Genomic DNA, 22,157 nt, shown 5'->3' with positions numbered 1-22,157 from the left:
TGAATTATTAACTGTAGTTGCCATGCTGTACATTACATGCCCATGACTTTTTTTATAACTAGAAGTTTGTCCCTTTTGGCTCCCTTCACTCATTTCATACCCCGCCCCCACCCCACCTCTGACAACCAGCAGTTTGTCCTCTAGCTAGGAGCTTGGGTTTTTTGTTTTTTGTTTATTTGCTGGTTTGTTTACTTTAGATCCCACAAATCAGTGAGATCATATGGTGGTTGTCTTTTCTCTGTCTGACCTATTTCATTTAGCATAATGCCCTTAAGGTCTGTCCATGTCATTGCAAATGGCAAGAGTTTCTCCTTTTTTATGACTGAATAATATTTCATTGCATATATATACTACCTTTTCTTTATCCATTTGTTAAATGGACACTTAGGCTGCTTCATGTCATGGCTATTGTTAATAGTGCTGCAATAATCATGGGGTGCATATCTCTTTTCAAGTTAGTGTTTTCATTTTCTTTGGATAAATACCCAGAAATGGATTGCTGGATAATGAGGTATTTCTCTTTTAATTTTTTGTGGAAACTTTGAACTATTTTCCATAGAGCCTGTACTAGTTTATATTCCCATCCACAGTGCACAAGGTTCTCTTTTCTCCACATCCTAGCCCACACTGTTATTTCTTGCCCTTTGGATAATAGTCATTCTAACATATGTGAGGTGATATCTCCTTGTGGTTTTGGTTTGCATTTCCCTGATGATCGGTGATGATGAGCATTTTTTCATGTACCTGTTGGCCATCTCTATGTCTTTAGAAAAATGACTATTCAGGTATTCTGCCTATTTTTTAATTGGATTGTTGGGTTTGGGGCTATTGAGTTTTATGAGTTCTTTATATATTTCGGATATTAACCCCTTATCAGATACATAATTTGCAAATATCTTCTCCCATTTGGTACTTTGCCTTTTCATTTTGTTGATGGTTTTCTTTGCTGTGCAGAAACTTTTTAGTGTGATGTAGTCCCACTTGTTTATGTTTGCTTTTGGTGCCTTTGCTTTTGGTTTCAAATCCCAAAAAATCATCACCAAGGCCAGCATCAAAGAGCTTCCACCTTTGTTTTCTTCCAAGAGTTTTATAGTTTCAGGTCTTACATGCAAGTATTTAATCCATATTGAGTTATTTTGTGTGGGGGGTATAAGATAATGGTAGAGTTTCCTTCATTTGCATGTGGCTGTCCAATTTTCCCAACACAATTTATTGAAGAGACTGTCCTTTTCATTGTATATTTGTGGCCCCTTTGTCATAAATTAATTGACTGTATATATGTAAGTTTATTTCTGGGCTCTCTATTCTATACTGTTGATCTCTGTTGATTCTGTTGATCTATTTTTGTGCCAATGTTATGCTGTTTTGATTACTGTGGCATTGTAATACAATTCGGAATGAGAGAGCATGATGCCTTCAGCTTTGTTTTTCTTTCTCAAGATTGCTTTGTCTTTTTGGGGTCTTTTATAGTTTCATACAAAATTAGAATAATTGGTCCTATTTCTGTGGAAAATGCCTTTGGAAATTTGATGGGATTGCTTAGAATCTGTAGATTGCATTGAGTATTATGGACCTTTTGACAATATTAGTTCTTCTAATCCATGAGCATGAAATATCCTTACATTTATTATGTCTTCTCCAGTTTCTTTCATCAGTATCTTATAGTTCAGAGCACAGATATTTCACCTACTTGGTTAAATTTATTCCTAGGTATTTCATTCTTTTTGATGTAGTTATAAATGGGATTATTTTCTGAACATCTCTGATAGCTTATTATTAGGATATAGAAATCAACAGATTTTAGCATATTGATTTTGTATCATATTACTTTACTAAATTTGTTTATTAGTTCTAATAGTTTCTTTTGGTGGCATCTAGGTTTTTCTATATATAATGTGCCATCTGCAAATAGTGACAGTTTTACTTCTTCCTTTCCAATTTAGATGCCTTTTATTTCTTTTTCGACTATTTTGTCATTTGTTGATGTGAATCCAGTATCAGCTCATTTCCAGTGATAAGCTTCTAGATAGTTCATACAATCATTAATAATATACAACAGATTATATAGTATTTTACATTTTACAAAACAATTTTCAGTACAAGTTGTCTAATTTAATCCTTATAACAATACTATTTTTAGCATTTTAAAGTATTATGTTTAGCATTTTAAAGCTGGGAAAACTACAGGTCAATAGAGTAAGTAATCGCCTAGATTTCCAGTCCTGGTAAACAGTAGAGCAAAGATTTTAATACATGTTTCTGACACTGAGCATGAGATATTTAATTTAGTCTGGGCTGCATATGTGTTGGTCATGAAAAACAAGTATTGTAATAGTGTGCCTATTTGGTTTCCAAACCTCAACTTTTACCCAAAAGCTTAATTAGGTGAAGGGGTTAACTATTAACTTCTCTGGGACGTGAAGTTAAATGATCCTTGAACTTATCATACAGACTAGAGGAAATAGATGTTGGGGTGACCTTAAATTAATTTATCTTGTTTCTGCCTGAGGCTTTTTCTTCTATATGTATATATGTATCTTTTATATACATATATATATATATGTGTGTGTATATATATATATATATACACACACATATGTATATATGTATATATATACATATATGTATATATGTATATATGTATATATATATATACATATATACATATATATATATATGGTTGAGTAATTTTTTTAAATGATTTTAAAATTTTAATTTTTTAGAGCAGTTTCAGGTTTACAAAAAAATGAGAGTAAGGTACAGAGATTTCCCTTACTCACCCTGCCCCGACACATGCATAGCATAGCTTCTCCCATTGTCAATATCACTCATCAGAACAGTAGATTTTTTACTAAGGATGAACCTATACTAATGTATCATAATCAACCGAAATCTATAGTTTGGGTTCATTCTTGGCGTTGTACATTCTTTGGGTTTTGGCCAGTGAATAATGACATTTATCCATTATTATAATGGATTATTATAATGTCATATAGAGTATTTTCACTGCCCTAAGAATCCTCTATGCTCTTCCTATTCATCTCCCTTCCCTACTTCCCTCCTTTAGCAACCACTCTTCTTTTCATTGTCTTCCATAGTTTTGTCTTTTCCAGAATGTCATATAGTAAGAATCCTATAAAATGTGGTATTTTTTCTGTATGACTTATTTCACTTAGCATAACACTCTCCAGTTCCATCCACGTTGCTACAAAAGGCCATATTTCATTCTTTCTCATTGGCAAAATTTCTTTATCCTTTCATCAGTTGATGGACATTTAGGCTCTTTCCATAATTTGGCTATTGTTGAAAGTGCTGCTATAAACATTGGGGTACAAGTGCCCCTATGCATCAACACTCCACATACCATATGTTTTCACTCTTATGTGGATCCTGAGAAACTTAACAGAAGACCATGGGGGAAGGGCAGGAAAAAAAAAAAGAGAGGGAGGGAGCCAAAACATAAGACACTCTTAAAAACTGAGAACAAACTGAGGGTTGATGGGGGGTGGGAGGGAGGGGAGGGTGGATGATGAGTATTGAGGAGGGCACCTGTAGGGATGAGCACTGGGTGTTGTATGGAAACCAATTTGACAATAAATTTCATATCAAAAAAAAATAATAAAACCATGTGGAGAGTTAGGACAAAAAAAATGTGGTATTTTCAGATTGGCTTATGTCACTTAGCAATATACATTTAAGGTTCCTCCATGTCTTTGCGTGGCTTAGTAACTCATTTCTTTTTGGTGCTGAATAACATTCCATTGTCTAGAGGTACCACAATTTATTTATCCATTCATCTACTAAAGGACATTTTGGTTGCTTCCAAGTTTTAGCAATTGTAAATACATCTGCATCTGGGTGCAGGCTTTGGACCTAAGTTTTCAACTACTTTGGGTAAATACCAAAGAGTGCAGGTGCTGTGTCATACGATAAGAATATATTTAGTTTTGTTTAAAAAAAAAAAAAAGCCAAACTGTCTTCCAAAATGGCTGTACCATTTTGCATTCCCACCAGCAATGTATAAGAGTTCTTTTTGACCCACATCTTTGTCAGCATTTGGTATTGTCAGTGTTCCAGATTTTGGCCATTTAAATTGGTATGTAATGGCATCTTATTATTGTTTTAATTTGCATGTCTCTGCTGACATATGATGAGGAGCATCTTTTCATGTGATTTGCCATCTATGTATCTTCTTTGGTGAGGTGTCTGTTAAGGTCTTTGGCCCATTTTTTTAATCAGGCTGTTCGTTTTCTTATTGTTGGGTTTTATGAGTTCTTTGTACATTTTGAATAACAATCCTTTATCAGATGGGTCTTTTGCACATTTTTTCTTCAATTTGTGACTTGTCCTTTCATACACTTGACATTGTTCACAGAGCAGAAGTTTTTAATTTTAATGAAGTCCAGCTTATCCATGATTTCTTTCAAGGATCATATGTTTTGTGTTGTATCTAAAGAGGCATCACCCAAGGTCATTTCTAAGTTATCTCCTATATTGTCTTCTAGGAGCCTTATAGTATTACTGCATTCTATATTTAGCTCCATGATCCATTTGAGTTAATTGTTGTGAAGGGTGTAAGAGGTTCCCTTTTTTTTTAAGGAGAAAAACTTTTGGAAACTGGTAGGAAGGAAGCTATCTCCTTTAGGAGGGTTTTGTGAGAGAAAATTTTAAATTAGGCACATAATGAACTAAGGTGGCAACAAGCCCAAGCCCTGATATTAACCCGTAGAATGAAGGAGAATAGCTCATTTGGTTAATCAACTAAGATGAGAAGGAAAGTTGATATTCCTGACCTGGCTGCTTCAAAATAAGCATACGTGCTCTGCAGAGCCGCCCTAAGCAAGGAAAATACACAAGGCAAATGGTTCCTGCAGGAGGCATCTGACCTTAAGAGGCAGTTTGACTGTTTCTCAGAGAAATCAGAAATGTTGCTCAAAGGGACACCTAGACTTGTAATTACTAACATTTTTATTATAAGTTCTTATATTTGCTTACAAAATTCTGAATCCTCTTGATATATTTTCTAGTTATAAAATATGTGCCAGAAAATAGCTTTCTTCCATTTACTTACAGAGAAAAGGATACACCTTGGTCACACTGACAGCTGTGTGATATTACCAAGGCTTTTAAGTTTCAGGGCCCCTTCCCTCTTCTGTAAAAGTGAGGATGTGGAAGGCTCCCTGAGGTTCCCTCCCAACTTAAAAATGGAGTCAGTGTATGGGACACCTGGATGGCTCTGTCAATTGTGTCTGACTCTTGATTTCAACTCAGGTCATGACCCCAGAGTCATGGAATCGAGCCCCATGTCAGACTCTTCACTGGGCATGGAGCCTGGTTAAGATTCTCTGTCTCTCCCTCTGCCCCTCCCTCCCACTTGCTCACTCTCTCTCTCTCTAAAAAAAAAAAAATGATATCAACATAAAACAATTTTAAAAAGTAAAATTATATCTTTTAACTATGATTTTTATTTAACATAGGTGTTCTTAACTTAGATTCCAGGGACCTCAGAGAATCAGAACCCACTGAGATTTATGGAAAAGTTCATTATGTTTGTCCCCAAACTCTCCAAAGTTAAGAATTATTTGTCCCTATCTTTGATGATCCAGAGAGGAGATTGAGCATAAACAAAGAAGCAGGGGCAATAATTGTGACACTTATCTGAATGACCAGGACCATGAAACCTTCATGTCACAAGGGTAATGTCTCCTGGCCTTCAGTAGGACTATTTCTGGACTGCTCTGTACCTTATAAAATCCAGCCATATCTTTTAGATCTGTTCTCAAGGAAAAGGCAAATATAAAACCCAAATGTCATTAGTAGGAGGCCCTGAGCAATGCTTTACTTTGCTTAAGTAGATGTCAGATTCCTACAGGCTTGTTACTAAGTCTAGAAGAAAGGGAAGAAGGAAACCAACCCATATGAAAGCATACTACACATTTGAAATAATCAACAGTACAGTTTCCTTACTAGCCACTACAGATAAACACATTGGTGAACTGATAGTACACATATTCTTCCAAACCTGGCTTTTAGAGAAGAGAGGGTATTTTTTATTTTTTATTTTTTAATGTTTATTTATTTTTGTGGGGAGGGGAGGAGCAGAGAGAGAGAGGGAGACAGAGAATCCAAAGCAGGCTCCTCAATAACAGCAGAGAGCTCCATGCAGGGCTCCAACTCACAAATTGTGAGATCTTGACCTGAACTGAACTCGAACTCTTAACCACATGAGCCACCCAGGCGCCCCACAAGGGCGTCGTAAGGTAAGAAAGGGGAAAGGAGTCAAGGGCCAGGCACCTCTGCCTTTGTGTCCTTCAGGTGATCAGTGTTCACTTGGATGTCAGATAATCCAAGGAAATAAAATCTTGAAGTCATTGTTCTGTTCGCAAAAGTATCTTCCATTTACTGCATTGTGTATAACGTTCAGGTAAAAAAAAACTGGGTCTGCTTGCTTCCAAACAAATGCCATTAGAGAAACTTGTATGGGTATTTTCTATCTTTTTCAAAAAGTTCTTTTCTAAGGAGACATAGGCATGTCTTTTCTAAATGCGATCACTCAAAAGAAAATATTTTTCTGAAATAGGAGAAGGAGTCAAAAAATAATTCCATAAATAAAAAAAATAAGTCTTTACCAGCATCATCTAAGAGTGCAGATTTTGTGTTACTTTCCTTTCCCCTAGTGTTTACCAATATCACCTTGTGAAACTTAGAATGACTTGTTATTATGGTCCTTTAGCCTTTTCATTATCCAGTAGAAAAAGCTTTGTTAGAATAGCCCACAGTATCTTACTTGCTTGCTTACTTTTTCCATTTGTAAGCATCTCTGTAAGGTGTTAAGGTAATCTAAAAAAGCTTCTGGCTACCTGTTTGTGGAAGCAGCCTGATGGTGACCAGACTACAAGTTGATGTGTGTGTGTGTGTGTGTGTGTGTCCTTTCCAGTTTCAGATGGAGATCACACAAGTCCGGAGATGGTCCTCACCATTCACTTGCTTCCCACTGATCGGCACCCGCCTGTGTTCCAGGTCACAGCTCCACTGCTTGAGGTCAGCCCAGGAGGCAGCTCTTCTATAGGTAAGAACTGAACCTGAAAGAAACATGCCTTTGGAAATGGAACCATAATTCAGCCACAGTCCCTGTTTAAACCTCTTGATGCTTGCCAAAAAGTAGTGACCTCCTCTTCCAAAAGGTGCATGCATTCTCACCTGTTTCCTTCCCTCCGCCCATTTCCATGCAAATAGAAACAGCACAGAGAAAAGGAAATAAACCCTTCAGAGGTCAATGTTCAGTGATGGGATACAACACAGAATTCATTTTCTAGACTCCGGGAGTTTGATTTGTTGCCATCACTAAAGTACAAAGTTAACAAAGGAGAGTAGAGAGCAGAAAAGAGGGGAGCAGTTTCAGTGACTGCTCCTGTTTTGTTTGGAAAGTAAAGAGAAACAGGAGAGACAACAGATCATAGTAACCTTCAGAAGTTGTGAGGAGTTGGTCCTGTTATTTTGGATGTGATTTTATTTACCTATTAGTGTACCTACTTTTTAGGATTTTCTTTATTCTTTCACTAAGTACATTTTAAAAGCAAACAGTGGATGTTGTGGTTTTGTTAGCTGTTCTCTACAGATCCTCATCCAGTTTCTACCCATGAGTATTGGCCAGAAATTAATTATCATCCAATTTCTAAACAAGCCGACTGTCACTTCTACCCTACTCTTTCTCACTTCTGTCATGGCCATAGCAGCTGATGTTAAAACAATTTTGTTCTTGTGTAGGTTCAGAAAAAGAAGGTAAAAAATAGTGAAAAGCAAAAACAGTTTCTAGGAACATTTTCTGTAAGAAAACCTACCCCCGCAGGTCAGGACTGACCTAATGTTGGTTTCCATGCCCTCATTTGTATAGAAGAGGAAAAGTGTTCTTAATTGAGAACTACCTACTTATCAATTAACTTTTAAAAGTAGGTTAACTATTTGCAATTTGAGAATTGACTGTATTATCAATTTTCACTCTTTTGTGGTTGATTGGAGTTAAACACTGCCTTCTGATGGCCATCAGATTGTCTACCACATGGCTTCCAGCCTGCCCTGTGGCTGTAATATATGCAGGGCATGCAGTTAAAAAAATTTTTTTGAATGTGTATTATTTTTGAGAGAGAGAAAGAGAAAGAGAAAGGAAGAAAGAGAGAGAGAGGGAGAACGGGGGAGTGGCAGAGAGGGGAGACACAGAATCCAAAGCAGGCTCCAGGCTCCAAGCTGTCAGCACATAGCCCAACACAGGGCTTGAACCCACGAGCTGTGAGATCATGACCTGAGCTGAAGTTGGACACATAAGTAGCTAAGCCACCCAGGCACCCCAGGGCATAGAGTTTTTTTTAACGTACCCACATCCTGTCGTATGATTTGTCTCCTGACTGCAGGACTTCAGCTGGTAGTAAGAGATACCGAGATAGCACCTGAAGAATTCTTCTTTGAGCTCCGGAAACCTCCAGAGCATGGCGTGCTCCTTAAGTACACAGCCAAGTTCAAAGGGCCCATGGCCACAGGTAGCTGCTTACTCTGTCATTGACTGCTTGGAGAATTTCTTGCTCTATAGTCAGTTTTATGTGTCTCAGACAAGAAGGAAAGCCACTCTGTGGGACAAACTATGAGGAGACACTGAAAAAGGAAAAACTTTTAGCTTTTAGCCCATTGGCTGAAATATTTGGGACTTCTTTCTCTGTGCCATCACCCACACCCCAAACTATGAAGCTGTTTCCTCATGTTGTTGGTGAAATTAGTTGAATTGGTCGATTTACCTGGAGTAAATACATTTAGAACAACCTCATAGGAAGTGTCAGCTGCCACTTTCCTATGGTTTGTTCATGAAGATGAATTTGTCTTCCTTAGTTTGGTATGTTAATCTTCACAATATTTTTAGCACTGAAACTCTGATAATATAAACTGCACATATCCTCATCCATAGAAAAGGAAACACATTTTTTGAGTATTGTCTTTGTGATGTAACACTATGGTAGGTGATGTGACCAGCTTTCCAAAATAATATTTCTTACACTCTCTCCAATTATAAAAAATAAGACATGTTGATTGTTTAGAAAACAGAGAGAAGCACAAGGAACACAACTAATCTAATTTTTAATAGTCAGCCCATATATATCAAAGTGAGTATTATCCCTTTCAAAGTAATCACTTTGGAATGCTATATGCTTATTTTAACAATCTGTACTTTCTCAAAACCTTTATATAATTCCTAATAGGTATGTAATCATGCATTCATTTGAATATCCCTGCAGAGAGAGGGGGGCAAGCCTCTGACCTTGAAGGTAGATAGAATTTGAAGAAGAACCAATCAGCATTTGGGAGTCAAAGGCGGATTTTTAAAAAATTTACTGGACACAAGAAATGTCATCAGAATAAATTTCTAGCATCCTAAGGGAACTACTTTAAGAGCATTAACAGTCAGAGCCCAGCTTCTTTAACAGTATATTTAGCTTATATTTGTATAATTAATATATAAGATACAAAGATATATATAAAATATTAGTTTTATTACCTTTTTTTAAGGCTCAATACCACTAGCACCAGTAAGTCACAATAACACAATGTTAAAAGAGAAGGCTTGGAAGACAAATACAGAAAATGAATAAATTCTTTAGTCTCATTCATAATACCAATTATTACAGCCAATAATCTATCAGGGAATAGAATTGCAAATAACATCCAAGAATACCAATTCCTCAGTTGTACTCTCTAGAATCCTTGGGGTCCATGGCACTAAGGGGCATTTCTCATAAAGGATTCCATGACCAAACAATTTTGAAATGCTTTAATACTTATATATCGAAGATTCTAAAATTCTAGTAAATCCTGCAGTTCAAAAATTTTTAGTTTTAAATTTTGTTTAAACCTATTTTCCCCAAAGTTATATGACCTTGAAACTTATTTCACACGATGCCTATAAAATCTATCACAAATTAGTACTCTAGACTTAGAAAGTTTGGATTTCTAACTTTAAGTAGGTTTTTCAATTTTTAGATATTTTTTATTTTAGAAAAACTTTATACTCCCAACTAAAATAAAGACCTCTACAGATTCATCAAACATAATTTATTTTCATACCTTTCTCAAAAGAATTCTAGTGTCAAGATTAGATTCTAGAAGCGTTATCATAAAGAATAGAGGCTTGACCTTTAATTCGCTAGAACTAAGAATGATGCCTGAATCTTACAGAAACAGATTTGGGCTCAATATGATTAAGAACTTACAAAAATTAGGGCCCTCTCCAGTAGAATTAGCTACCTTGTAAAACAGTGAGCCTCCCACCTTGAGAAGTGTTGAAGGGCAGGCTAAATAACCCCTTTTCAAGAGTGGTATAAAAGGAATCCTATATTGGGTGGGTGGTTGGACTAATTAACTTACAACTCCCAGAGTTTATGATCCTATATGTACTTTGAAATACTGAGAACAAAGGTGTTATATACATGAAAAGTGTTATTCCCAGAAGTAATTGGTTTTGCACTTTGTTTTATTCTCAAAAGGTGACACTTTCACATATGAAGACATTGAGAAAAATGCTCTGCAGTATCTACACGACGGCTCCTCCGCCCGGGAAGACAGCATGGAGATCTCAGTCACAGATGGCACCTCGGTGACAACCGTGGAAGTAAGAGTGGAGGTGTCACTGTCAGAGGACCCAGGGCCTCAGCTGGCTGCCGGCGCCTCTCTGAGCATTACAGTTGCTAGTAAAAGCACGGCCATAATCACCAGGTCACATCTTGCTTATGTTGTAAGTTCTTGCCCCGCTCTTGTTCACTGCGCCCCATCCCTGGGCCTGACTAGAAAATAAGACTATGGCTGAATATTTGGGACATCAGGTATATGGCCAGATAAGGAAGTTTTTTCTCAACTTTCCCAATAGTTCTACTCTTAGAAGGAGTTACAGTGTTTACTCAGGTTGCTCCTAGTGTCTCATGAACAGACAAAGGAACGAGCAAAACTTTGATGAAAACACAATGAGATTGTGTAGGGATGGGTGATTGCCAACAAGGAACATTGCTGGTGTCAGAAAAACCCAAGTCCCCATTTTTTTTGAAGCCCCATCCATAATATTTTGAGTGGGAATTTTCAGGAAAGAGCGTTTTAGAAGAACTTGTCTGATTAATGACTAATAACTTATGATATTTCATGGCCCACTGAGAAGAAGCCCACTTTTCACCAGCTTTTGTCTCAGAGCCAGCTCTAGACAGAATGCTGGCACACCCCTTTGGCAGTGCATCTCTGCCAGATTCCCTAGGCAAGATTACTGACTCACCCCCATCCCATGCCCCAAAGGAAGCAGTGTGTTTAGGGGACCAAGGTTTAGATTTAGGGACTCTGCATTTTTTCCCCATCTGGCATTAATTTGCTAAGTGATCCTGGTTAATTAAACTCTTCTTCTTTCTTTGATTCCACCTCTGGAGCTAAGGATAAGTATAATTAATTTTATTTTTCAGTTGTGTGCATTGTAAACATACATGAATTATCCATGTAAACATAATGAATAGTTTTGGCAAATACCTTGAAAATAAGGATGATTATCTGAATGGTAATCATTCTTAGTATTGAATTTTTCCTTACCAATGTTAAAATTCCAACTAATGACCTGTCCCCCGCCTTTTTAAATACTATATAGTTTTAAGTAATCCTTTTCTGGGCTAAATAGTCTAGCTATAAAATCTAGTCCTGAATAGTAGCATGTAAGATAAAGCCTTAGCCTGGGAACAATTGCTTCAATTGCTTTAGCACAGATTTAGCCCTGAAATTGTCTTTTCTTAAATTATGGGAAACTGCATTCCACCCTGATTCTTCTCATGGGTCCAGTAGAGCTTCAGAACAGCTTTGATTTTGTTTTTTTCTTAATTGACAGGTGATTTTTACCATAGGTTATGGTCTTTTGAATCTTATGAAACTCATGAATTCATAAAAATGTATGAATATAGATTTAATCAATAGATCACCAAGGCTTGAAAAATGTTTGACAGGCCAAAATAGCTCTCCAGGAGCAGTTCCTGCCCATTAACTGTGTATTATAAGCTGCATATCAAAACGCAAGCCCATTGGCAACTGAACATGTATTTTTCAGAAATTGATTGAATGTGAATTTACCCACTAGAGCAGAAAGACTCCAAAAGGACTATTCTAACCTGCTGAAAGTATAACATATTTTAAGGACTTAGCTAAGTTATATACTAACTTTTTCTCTGAGGGTTGTAGAAGAATTTTGTGCTTAGTGTCATGGAGGGAAATTTTTGCAGATATGCATAGTTAATGAGTTTGCAGTGAACATGCAAAAAGGTTAGAAAAGCCATCTGAAATGCTGGTCATAAATGGAGCAGAATATAAAAGGAAAGGAGCAGACAAGCCTCTTCTTAATTAGAGTATCATTAATGGCAAGAGATGTCAAGAGAGACAAAAGGCAGAAATGGGATTCTGTGTGATTTGCTTCTTAATGGCAGTTTCCTGTACAGTTTGCTATACACTGCAGGTAAACAAGTAGTGAAAGGGTGTTTTGTAGTTACAACAGATGAGTTTTAATCCAGGCTTACCACTTACTAGCATAGTAAACCTTGGCAAGTTACTTAGCTTTCTAGGGCTAGTTTTCTCATCTGTAATGTGGGCAGGATGATATGAGATTAATCTTAAAAAGCTAATAGCATTTCTAGGCACCACCCAAAAATATAATAAGTAAAAATAGGATACCATCTATAATAACATCGCATAACACATATCTAAGAATAAATGTAAAAAAAGATGTATAATTTCTAGGGAAAATTGATACTATGTACAACTAAAAGAAAATCCAAAAGAATCTCTTAGCAAAGTTTTAGAAATAAAAGGAGAATTTACCAAGGGGTCAGAGAGAAGCTCAACAAAGCAATAGCATTGCTATACATAAGCAAAAAATAGCCACTAAATGTAACTTAAAAAATGATACCACTTATGATAGCATTTTAAAATCATGTCTTTTGGACTAAATCTAACAAAAATTAGACAGTACTTCTACAGAAAAAAATTGTAACAACTTAATTGACAAACATTTTTTTTTTTAAACACTCAATAGGGGCGCCTGGGTGGCTCAGTCGGTTAAGCGTCTGACTTCGGCTCAGGTCACGATCTCACAGCTCGTGAGTTCAAGCCCCGCTTTGGGCTCTGTGCTGACAGCTCAGAGCCTGGAGCCTGCTTCAGATTCTGTGTCTCGCTCTCTCTCTGCCCCTAACCCACTTGTATTCTGTCTTTGTCTCTCTCAAAAATAAAATAAAACATTAAAAGCACTCAATAAATTATGGGACATGCCATACTCATGAATCACAGGATTTAATATCTAAAAGATAGCAATTTTCCTGCAAAGTGATCCTGCCTTTCAACTGAGTTCCAATCAAAAGCCCAGTGGACTTTTTATGGATCTTGATAAGCTGATTCTATAATAAAGAACGAAGGACCAAAATTCTGAAACAGAATGCTAGGAGGGCAGGGGCTTGCCCTATCAAATATCAGAATTTATGATAAACCTGCTCTATTTAAAGCAGTGTAGTAGCACGAGAATGTACGAGACAGTCCAGAAACAGACCTACAAATGAGACTGTAATATAAAACAGGTATAGTAAGCCAGATCAGTGGAAACAGGAGGAACTACTTAAAATATAGATCTGCACAAAATGGTTATTCCTATGGGTAAAAAAAGAACTTGTAGTGCTCCCTCACACTGTACACAGAGATTAGTAACTTCAAGCAAATCAAGCAATTCTTTGTAGGATATAGGTAAATATTTTTAGATATTGGGAAAGGGAAGAATTTTTAAACTAGAAACAAAAAGTCCTAACTATGAAGAAAAGATTAATAAATCTGACTATGTTAAAATTAAATTTATGTTTCCCTAAACATACCAGAAATACACAAAACAGACAAGTTACAAATTGGAAGAAGGTACTTGCAATATATATAACCAAAAATAACAAAGAAAATATATCAAATGTCTACAGATTGAGAAGAAAAAGATAACCCAGATAAGATGAACAAAAGACATTAATAGGAATTTCAGAAGAGGAACCCATAGGGCCAATAAATATAAAAAGATATCATCACTTTTTTATGCATCAAGAAAAGCCAAAAAGACTATATACCATATCATACCAATTCAACTGGAAGAAATCTAAAATTTTAAATGTTGTAGAGGAAATGAACCTATAGAAGTTTCTTTGCTCTTGGAAAAGTAAACTTGAAGAAGCCACTTTGGGAAAGAATTTGGCATAGTCTTGTGAGGATGAGTGGTCATATACACTAACCATTCCACTCCTAGATTCCTATCCAAGAGAAACTTTCATATGTACACCAAAAGATATGCCCAAGAATACTCAAAGTGATACTATTTGTAATAGCAAAAATATTGAAACAAGACAAATGCCCATCAACAGGATAATAGAACCTGTGGTATACTTACTCCATAGAATATTACACAACACTCGAAACAGATGAACTATTGCTACATACAACAATATCGACGGGTCTCGGCAGTCCACTACTGAGTAAGAAGTCCCACAAGGGGAAAGTCTTTTCATAAGTTTTTTAAAAACAACTAAAAATACTTTGTAGTAATATATCAAATCATATCAAGAAATTCAAGGAAATGAGAAGCAAGATCCAGGGTGATAGTAGCCCAATGACAAGATAAAGGAGGAACACATACATGAATGTTAATTAGCAGTGTTCTAGTCCTTGTGTTGACTGGTGGGTCAATAGATGTAAAAATAATAAAAAGAAAATGAAAAACGAACTAATACAAAAGGGTTAGGAAGGTAGGAAAATTATGTGAGAATAAAGTCTACATTCTTACCAATTTTTTTTGCATCCATGAGACCTTAGATAGGCCAAAGTAGTCATTTTCCTTAATTATTAAAAATAATTAATATTTTCTTAAATTATGATAGCATTTTCAGAAGAAAAAAATATCTAGCCAATTTCACACTTTTTCAAACCCACTGGTCACTTGAGATTTGAAACATTAAAATAAATGTGCCTGACATGAAATAAGCATTTCTTTGCCAAATTTACCAGTGTGGAATTTCAAAGCTATTCATTCTAATCAAGAGCCAGGAGTTCTGTCCTTGTAGTTTATCACCATCTCCGAAGACAGTACTTTGGAACTGTTAGCTGTCTTTTACAAATTCTCTCTCAGAGGGTACCCATAATAATATTAGGAGGTAGTCTTTTAGAAGTCTGCATGTTGTATTTGATAACCCATGTGGAATAGTAGAGAAAGTTTTGAAGTATAAATTTAGGGGAAATTTTCTGAAGGTTTGCAGCTTCAATGAATTTGAGTTTCCTTCCTTACTGGTGTCAGGTGATGTGAGGAAATATGGAAAATTCTGTGACCTTGCATTGAGGCTCTGACCTATCAACTTAAAAAGGCCCTTAGGGGTATAAACAAGAACTGACTAAAACCCCCTGCCCCAGATCACCAGATATCCTGAGCACATTCCTGATCCATACTTCAAATAACTATAACACAGCAACGGAAATTTGCATTTAAAAGTACACTTTGCCATGCAATATATATATTTTTTGTTGCTGTGGTAAAGTGCAAAGAGCCCCCATGTTCACAGCCAACTACTCTAAAAGATGAATGACTCAGAGAAACTCTCTAAGAAGATGTTGCCTGCCTCTTAGATATTTCCACAACATTCTTGAAGAAAGAAGAAATTGTTCATTGAGATATGCAACTATTGTCCACTTGGAAACACAGAAAGCCAATTTTCTCAATAAACAATGCAGAAGGAAAGGGAAATCGTGTTTGTTAAGATTGGCCATCTTAGGGGTTGAGTATCTGTAGGTTCCATCCTGGTAGAATGAAATCTGTAAGATTTCCTAAATTCTTCTGTTAAACTAAACTTTTTGCATGTCAAATATTACTTAAACTGAGTCATTGACTAAGCTAAATAACTTCCCTTCTTTCTGTTTCACAGAATTATATTTATCATTGTATTATATGTTATAATAGAATTTTAACTCTGTCTAAAAAGCAAACTGTCCTTTGAAACTCTTAAAAGAAGCCTACAACCATGTTTATAGAGAGCTCTGACCATGTTTTGTTCTTCACTAGATGCTTGTAATAGCAATGAAACCCCATATGGCCCTTATAATAACAATAGGGCATCTCTTTGTTTTATGCCACATACCTAAAGTGCATTTCCCCATTAATATCATAAACTAGTCTTGAAAGAAGACATTATCAAAGAGGCATTTTACGAGGAATAGATACTAGGATTTTCAAGCACTTCGAAGTGGTGTTGCTTTATCACAAAGGGAAAGAGACTTTTCCAATTGGCAGAGAAGGAAGCACATGTGATTTTTAATAACTGGAAGTATTTATTCCTATAAATGTGTGTTCACGTCTTGCCTCATATTTGCCTGATTAGGATGATTCTTCCCCTGACCCAGAGATCTGGATTCAGTTAAGTTCTCTGCCCATGTATGGTGCCCTCTTAAGAATGTCAGGACCTGAAGTGGAAGAGCTCTCGGAGGTTTCCAATTTCACAATGGAAGACATCAACAACAAGAAAATTAGGTATATAACCACTTTGTATTACTTGACAGAATTTTTAAAAATTGTATTAAAACATTTAAGCAACTAACCCATAGCTCCCTTAAAAGATTATATTGCTTCATTTTTTTAATGTTTATTTATTTTTGAGAGAAAGAGAGAGAGAGAGAGAGAGAGGGAGGGGGAGGGACAGAGAGAGAGGGAGACACAGAATCTGAAGCAAGGTCCAGGCTCTGAGCTGTCAGCACAGAGCCCGACGAGGGGTTCGAACTCATGGACTAAGAGATAATGACCTGAGCTGAAGTTGGACGCTTAAGCAACTGAGTCACCCAGGCGCCCCTATATTGTTCCAGTTTTAAACAAAGATGCAATCATCTTACCTGGCTTGTCATGTAGCTCATTCATTTGATTCTTGTCCTTACCTCTGTAGGTATTCAGCTGTGTATGAGACTGATGGTAATCTGGTTACTGATAGCTTCCATTTCTCTGTCTCTGATATGGACCACAACCATCTAGACAATCAGATGTTTACCATCACTATCACTCCTGTTGAGAATCCACCTCCAGTCATTGCTTTTGCTGACCTTATCACGGTAAACAATTCTCAGATCAATGAACAATGAGTGTTATAGAGAACTGGAATCTGTGCTGATGTAAATACAGGATTTCTACCTGAACTGGCTGCCAAGTTCTTCCCCCAAAGTATCTAGCCAGTACTGTCAAGATATGTAGTTTTTAACCATGAGTTTTTTCAAAAAGTATGAAAAAATTATATGCAGAAGGTCAAATAATTATGTTTGTATTATTTAGTCAAAAATATTTATGTGCTAGGCATAAATGCTAGACATGTGTAATATTTTGTATATTATGCTAGATGTGTGAAGTAGTGGCAGTGAAATTATAAATGTAATATATCTTTTAGGAGTTAATCATCTAATGTCTGTAAGAACTAAAATATGGGGATATGGACAATGTCCCCAAGTCACTTCTTAAGTCAGTATTAATCACTGTAAATATTATTTACAGTTCCTTGGGTGTGGGGGGGATGGAGGCCATATGACATATCCCAATCATGAGGTCGCCCAGACCCAAGTTCAAGTGCTGGTTCTGTTACTTACTAGCTGGGTGACCCCGGTCTAATTAATTACATATTTCTTAGCTTCCATTTCCTCATCTTTAAAATATAACTACTCCTGTTATATAGAGGATTGCTCTGATGGTTAACAGAATAGCATATAAAAGCCCCCAGTACATAACAACACATGGTAGGGATTCCGTAAGAGTTAATTCCGTTTCCTTGGCCTGCTCTGTGTACATACCATAATGCCAAAAATGCAGGAATTTTTCTGGTTTTGTCAAGCAAATGATACTCATAAAACTGAGTTGTTTTTAAATGGCTTTGATATTCCATACCTTGGGGAACCCATGTGGGCCTTCTCCATTCCCAGCGTCAGGGTGACCTTGTACTTTGTATCTTGTAGATCTCCCTACATGAGGCCAAGAATTATTCAAAGTGAAATGGCTCAGTCATGTCCAGGAGGCTAGCAAAAAACACCAGGGACAGGTTGCAGAGTTAGCATACAAAACAGGGCCCTAAAAGAAATAGTTAGTTCAAGCAGCTGCTTTTGCTTATACTGATTTATTTGCCTCTTTAACATTAAGATCAGCCCTTGCTTTCAGGTATGGTGAGGACTTTCTTCCTGCACACCTACCAACATATCCTGTAAGGGGAGAAGTGGGACTTTTATCCTGGGTGGGAGCACCTGTGGGACAGTCGCCCTCACAGTATCTGAGGGAGAACAGGATGGATCATTCTCTAGCTGCGGGCTTTTGAATGTTGATAGGGAAGAAAGGCAGCCATCCTGCTGTGCCGAGGTGGGTGATTGGAATGGGCTAGAGCTGCTTTATAACCAGATCCATCACTGAAGGAAGCACAACTTTGAAGGGAGACCCAGAAGTCATAGTGTCTGAGTGTAGCTTTGAGAGGCCTGGCTCCAGCATCATGCGCATTCTTCATCTCGTCTGTAGAGATTCTGCCTCCTCAAAGAAGTGGAATTGGTGCTGGAAGGTCACCCCAGGCAGCACTTTTCAATTCAGTTCTTTTTACTGCAGTTCTGTGCAACCGCCCAAGGACTGTACAATATTTTCTTTCTTAGGTGGACGAGGGAGGGAGAGCCCCACTCTCATTTCACCATTTCTTTGCTGCCGACGATCAGGACAACCTCCAGGGAGACGCCATCATTAAACTAAGTGCTCTGCCCAAATATGGCTGCATTGAGAACACAGGAACAGGTACCAGCAGTAGTTTTGCTGTAGAATTGTTCTGGACCTAGAAAGAAGGGACGGTGGAAGGAGGTAACTGACTTTAGCTAAACCTGGAGGTGAAGGACCAACAGAGGAATGGATCCATTTCAAGGAAATGGGAAGAAGGAAGCTTTCATTCACTCAGAAATTTACTGAGCATTTTCTGTGTGCCAGGCACTTTTTAAGTACTAGGGGTATATCAGTAAACAAAACAGATAGAAACCCCTACCTTCATGTTGCCTTAGATCCTGGTATGAAGCCTCACCAATGAGAAGATTGTGTAAGATGCTAGGAGGTAAGTCAGGCTATGACAAAAAAATAGAGCAGGGTAGAAGATCTGTAGTGTGTGCAACGGGGATGGAGAGACACTCAGAACTGAGTGTCAAGGAAATTCCTGTCTTTTCATTGTGAGGTGGCTGCAGTTTAGCTGAACCATAGTTTATGTCCCAGCTCCTTTTAAAGATATGACATGAATTGAAATGCATGCTTGTCTATCTGTCACCCTCTCCTCAACATCCCTCCCCCTCCACCATCTGCCCTGGACCCACCGCCCTTGATGGTTATCACAAGGAAGGAGAGGCAAGCAGGCGTGTGCTGTCCACAGGCCCTCTGAGACCCAGGTGACTGGCAGTTGAGACAGCTCCTGGCAGGTTACTGTGTTTCTGCCTCTGCAATGAGATTCCTGAATGCCAGCGCTTGGCTCTAATTGGTGTGCAGCTAGCAGCTCCCACGGAGAGGCCTTTCACTGAAGGTGTCTGTGGCCAGCATGTTGCCTGGGATCTGAGCCTGGTTACCAGAAATCCCTTTAGCAGTGGCCGTGTTTTCCTGTAGAAAATCTCAGGTCCTTTCCCCATCTTGCCTTTCATTGTATGTACGTAGTTTGTTTATCCCTCAATTTGATTTATCTCAACAAATGTATGTGCTAGATACAAAGGATGTAAAGATGAGTCATAGCCCCTGCCTTGAGAGGGAGACAGATATGAAGACTGATGAATCACAATAAATAAAATGCTGGGACAGGGAGAGGGGCAAACTCTGAGAAGGTACATAGGGCAAAACGATTAATTTTGCCTGAGATGGCAGAAAAGGCTGAGGAAGTGACATGTGCACTAGAACTTGAAGGGTTCGTGGGAGTCTCACTGTGGGCAGAGGGAAGAGCATGGGCAAAGGTGGGAAATCATGAAACCGTAGTTGCCCCTTTGCACTTCTCTTCTCTCCGGGTGGTTTCTTATTAAGCCTTCCTAACAGTTTTACGTTAACCTGGAATGCATGCAGAGGAGTATGTCACTGATCTAGAAGTTAAATGTCTGGCAAGCCTCAGTTCTCTAAAAAGTGATTCTCAAACCTTACAGTGTATAAGACTCACCTGGAGGGTTGGTGAAAACAGTTTCCTGAGCAGCAAGCTCAGAGTTCCTGTTTGCAGAGGCTGGTGAGGCCCTTGCATTTGCATTTCTCCCCAGCTCATAGGTGATGCCACTGCTGTTGACCCAGGAAGATGCCTGGAGAATCACTGCTCTACATTAGTATGAGCCTGGAAGTAAGGAAAAGATGGTGGGGGGTGGGGGGTGAGAGGTACAAATAATTATCCCAAGACAATTTAAGGACTCCAGCCTTTGCTCCATGGGTGTTCAGAACTGAGCCTGTTTTGTATATGTGAAACTAGCTCCCTAGATTCAGAATCCAGCAGATCAGCCTAATGCCTTTTTAAAAATATTAGAAGCAATTTTAACTTCTTACCGGCAAGACGGGAAGAAACAATAATTATATTGTTAGGTATAAAATCCTACAGCATGGGCTCTACATTCATTTAGTACCAACACAAACAGAACAGTACCCACCTTCGTTGCCTCTAGGGCACACAAGACTGTGTTCCAGCACAAGGCAGTAATAGATGCTGATAATGATAGCCTGCATGCATTGAGAACTGTTTAATTTGTGCATAGTATATTCTGCTTAAGAAGGCAAGGAAGCAAAATGAGAATGATTTTACATGAAAAAACAGAAGATGCAATTAAAAAAAAAATTTTTTTAAAGTAAGCTCCATCCCCAACATGGGACTCAAACCCACGACCCTGATATCAAGAGTGAGATGTTGTACCAACTGAGCCAGCCAAGTGCCCCTAGAAGGTGCAGTTTTAAAACTTGGAAGGATTGGTGCTTAAAGCTTCACTGACAGATTCACTTGTTGAACAGCATGTTTTCCAATGACAAAAGAAGTCATTACTCTATTTCAGTATATATTTAGGCATCATTTAGTTTGCTCAGGCTCTTTGACCCAAATAGAGAAGCCACCTTTATTTTATTTGTAGTGATCAATGTAAATGGAAAATAAAAATTTGAAGGAGTTACATACAGCACTTCCTTCTGGAAACACTGAACTGTATGTCCCAGGGATTATCAGGTCACTGGTCACTTAGACTCTCCTATGTTATGCTTCTGATGTCAAGAAGAATTAAACTGCTGGATAAAATCTAAGAAAATTCATGTCATTGAAGAAGAAACAAATGTCCTGAGCTCTTCAAACAAATTACAAATAAAACATTTTCATTCCTAGTCTTTCTGTTGGGAGGTTAACAAAAAAAAAAAAAAAAAATGATACTATCTATAATTCAGGAAGTCAGTGGCCTTTTGATTTATGACCTGATCTTTGCAAAGGGCCATGGAAGAGAGAAAAAGAAAGCCTTGTTGTTTTGAGATCTTCTATATACACTTTTCTTTGTTGATATGTATCCAGGGAATGTTTGAAGACACAGGGATTTCTTTTCTTTTTCTCCTCTCTTTAGAAGAAAATGTGGTAACAGTTTAAAATCAACCAATTAGAGAGACTCACACCAAAAAAGAGACAAGTCATCTGTCATGTAGACAGTGCTTACTCTCCCTCTTGCCCTTTTCCAGTGTTTGGTTGGGGTTGGTATGAAAAGTAGAGTTAACCAGAACCTGCTCTATCTCTGGAGCTCTGAATGATACTTGAGAATCTCAGTCGCTGAATGGCACCTAAGCTCTGAATGGTCCCCGGGCATCACAGTAGCCCTGGTGTACCATCCCAGGGTCTAAGCTCTGACCCAAGGGGAGGTTTCTTAGATAAAAAGGTATAGTTAGCCTTTTTTTATATAGAGAAGGAGGCTTCCTCTTGCAGGATGTGCTAAGGCATAGTGGTTTTGAAATTGACTAAGGCTTAAGGTAGAACCTTTGCTATTGTATCGTTACTTGCCCCAGGATTTACTTTATCACAGATTTCTAACAAAACAACCTGATTCTTGCTATATAAAATAATAACATTCTGAGTGCT

The 22,157-nt window shown here is 37.7% G+C and overlaps 1 protein-coding gene across 1 annotated transcript in view; it reads left to right on the top strand.

Moving 5' to 3' along the window:
- The window catches only part of FRAS1 (Fraser extracellular matrix complex subunit 1), a 426,196-nt gene that overhangs the window by 319,019 nt on the left and 85,020 nt on the right, over window positions 1–22,157 (top strand). Inside the window, exons 36-41 of the mRNA XM_058722162.1 lie at window positions 6,938–7,069; window positions 8,409–8,534; window positions 10,527–10,774; window positions 16,440–16,588; window positions 16,995–17,157; window positions 18,721–18,856. Coding sequence (XP_058578145.1) covers window positions 6,938–7,069; window positions 8,409–8,534; window positions 10,527–10,774; window positions 16,440–16,588; window positions 16,995–17,157; window positions 18,721–18,856 — 954 coding nt within the window. The remainder of the gene's footprint in view (window positions 1–6,937; window positions 7,070–8,408; window positions 8,535–10,526; window positions 10,775–16,439; window positions 16,589–16,994; window positions 17,158–18,720; window positions 18,857–22,157) is intronic.

This window comes from Neofelis nebulosa, chromosome 3, assembly GCF_028018385.1.
Source record: "Neofelis nebulosa isolate mNeoNeb1 chromosome 3, mNeoNeb1.pri, whole genome shotgun sequence".
Classification (NCBI taxonomy): domain Eukaryota; kingdom Metazoa; phylum Chordata; class Mammalia; order Carnivora; family Felidae; genus Neofelis; species Neofelis nebulosa.
The sequence above is the reverse complement of the archived record's forward strand: the minus strand, read 5'-3'. Positions and strand labels throughout refer to the sequence as shown.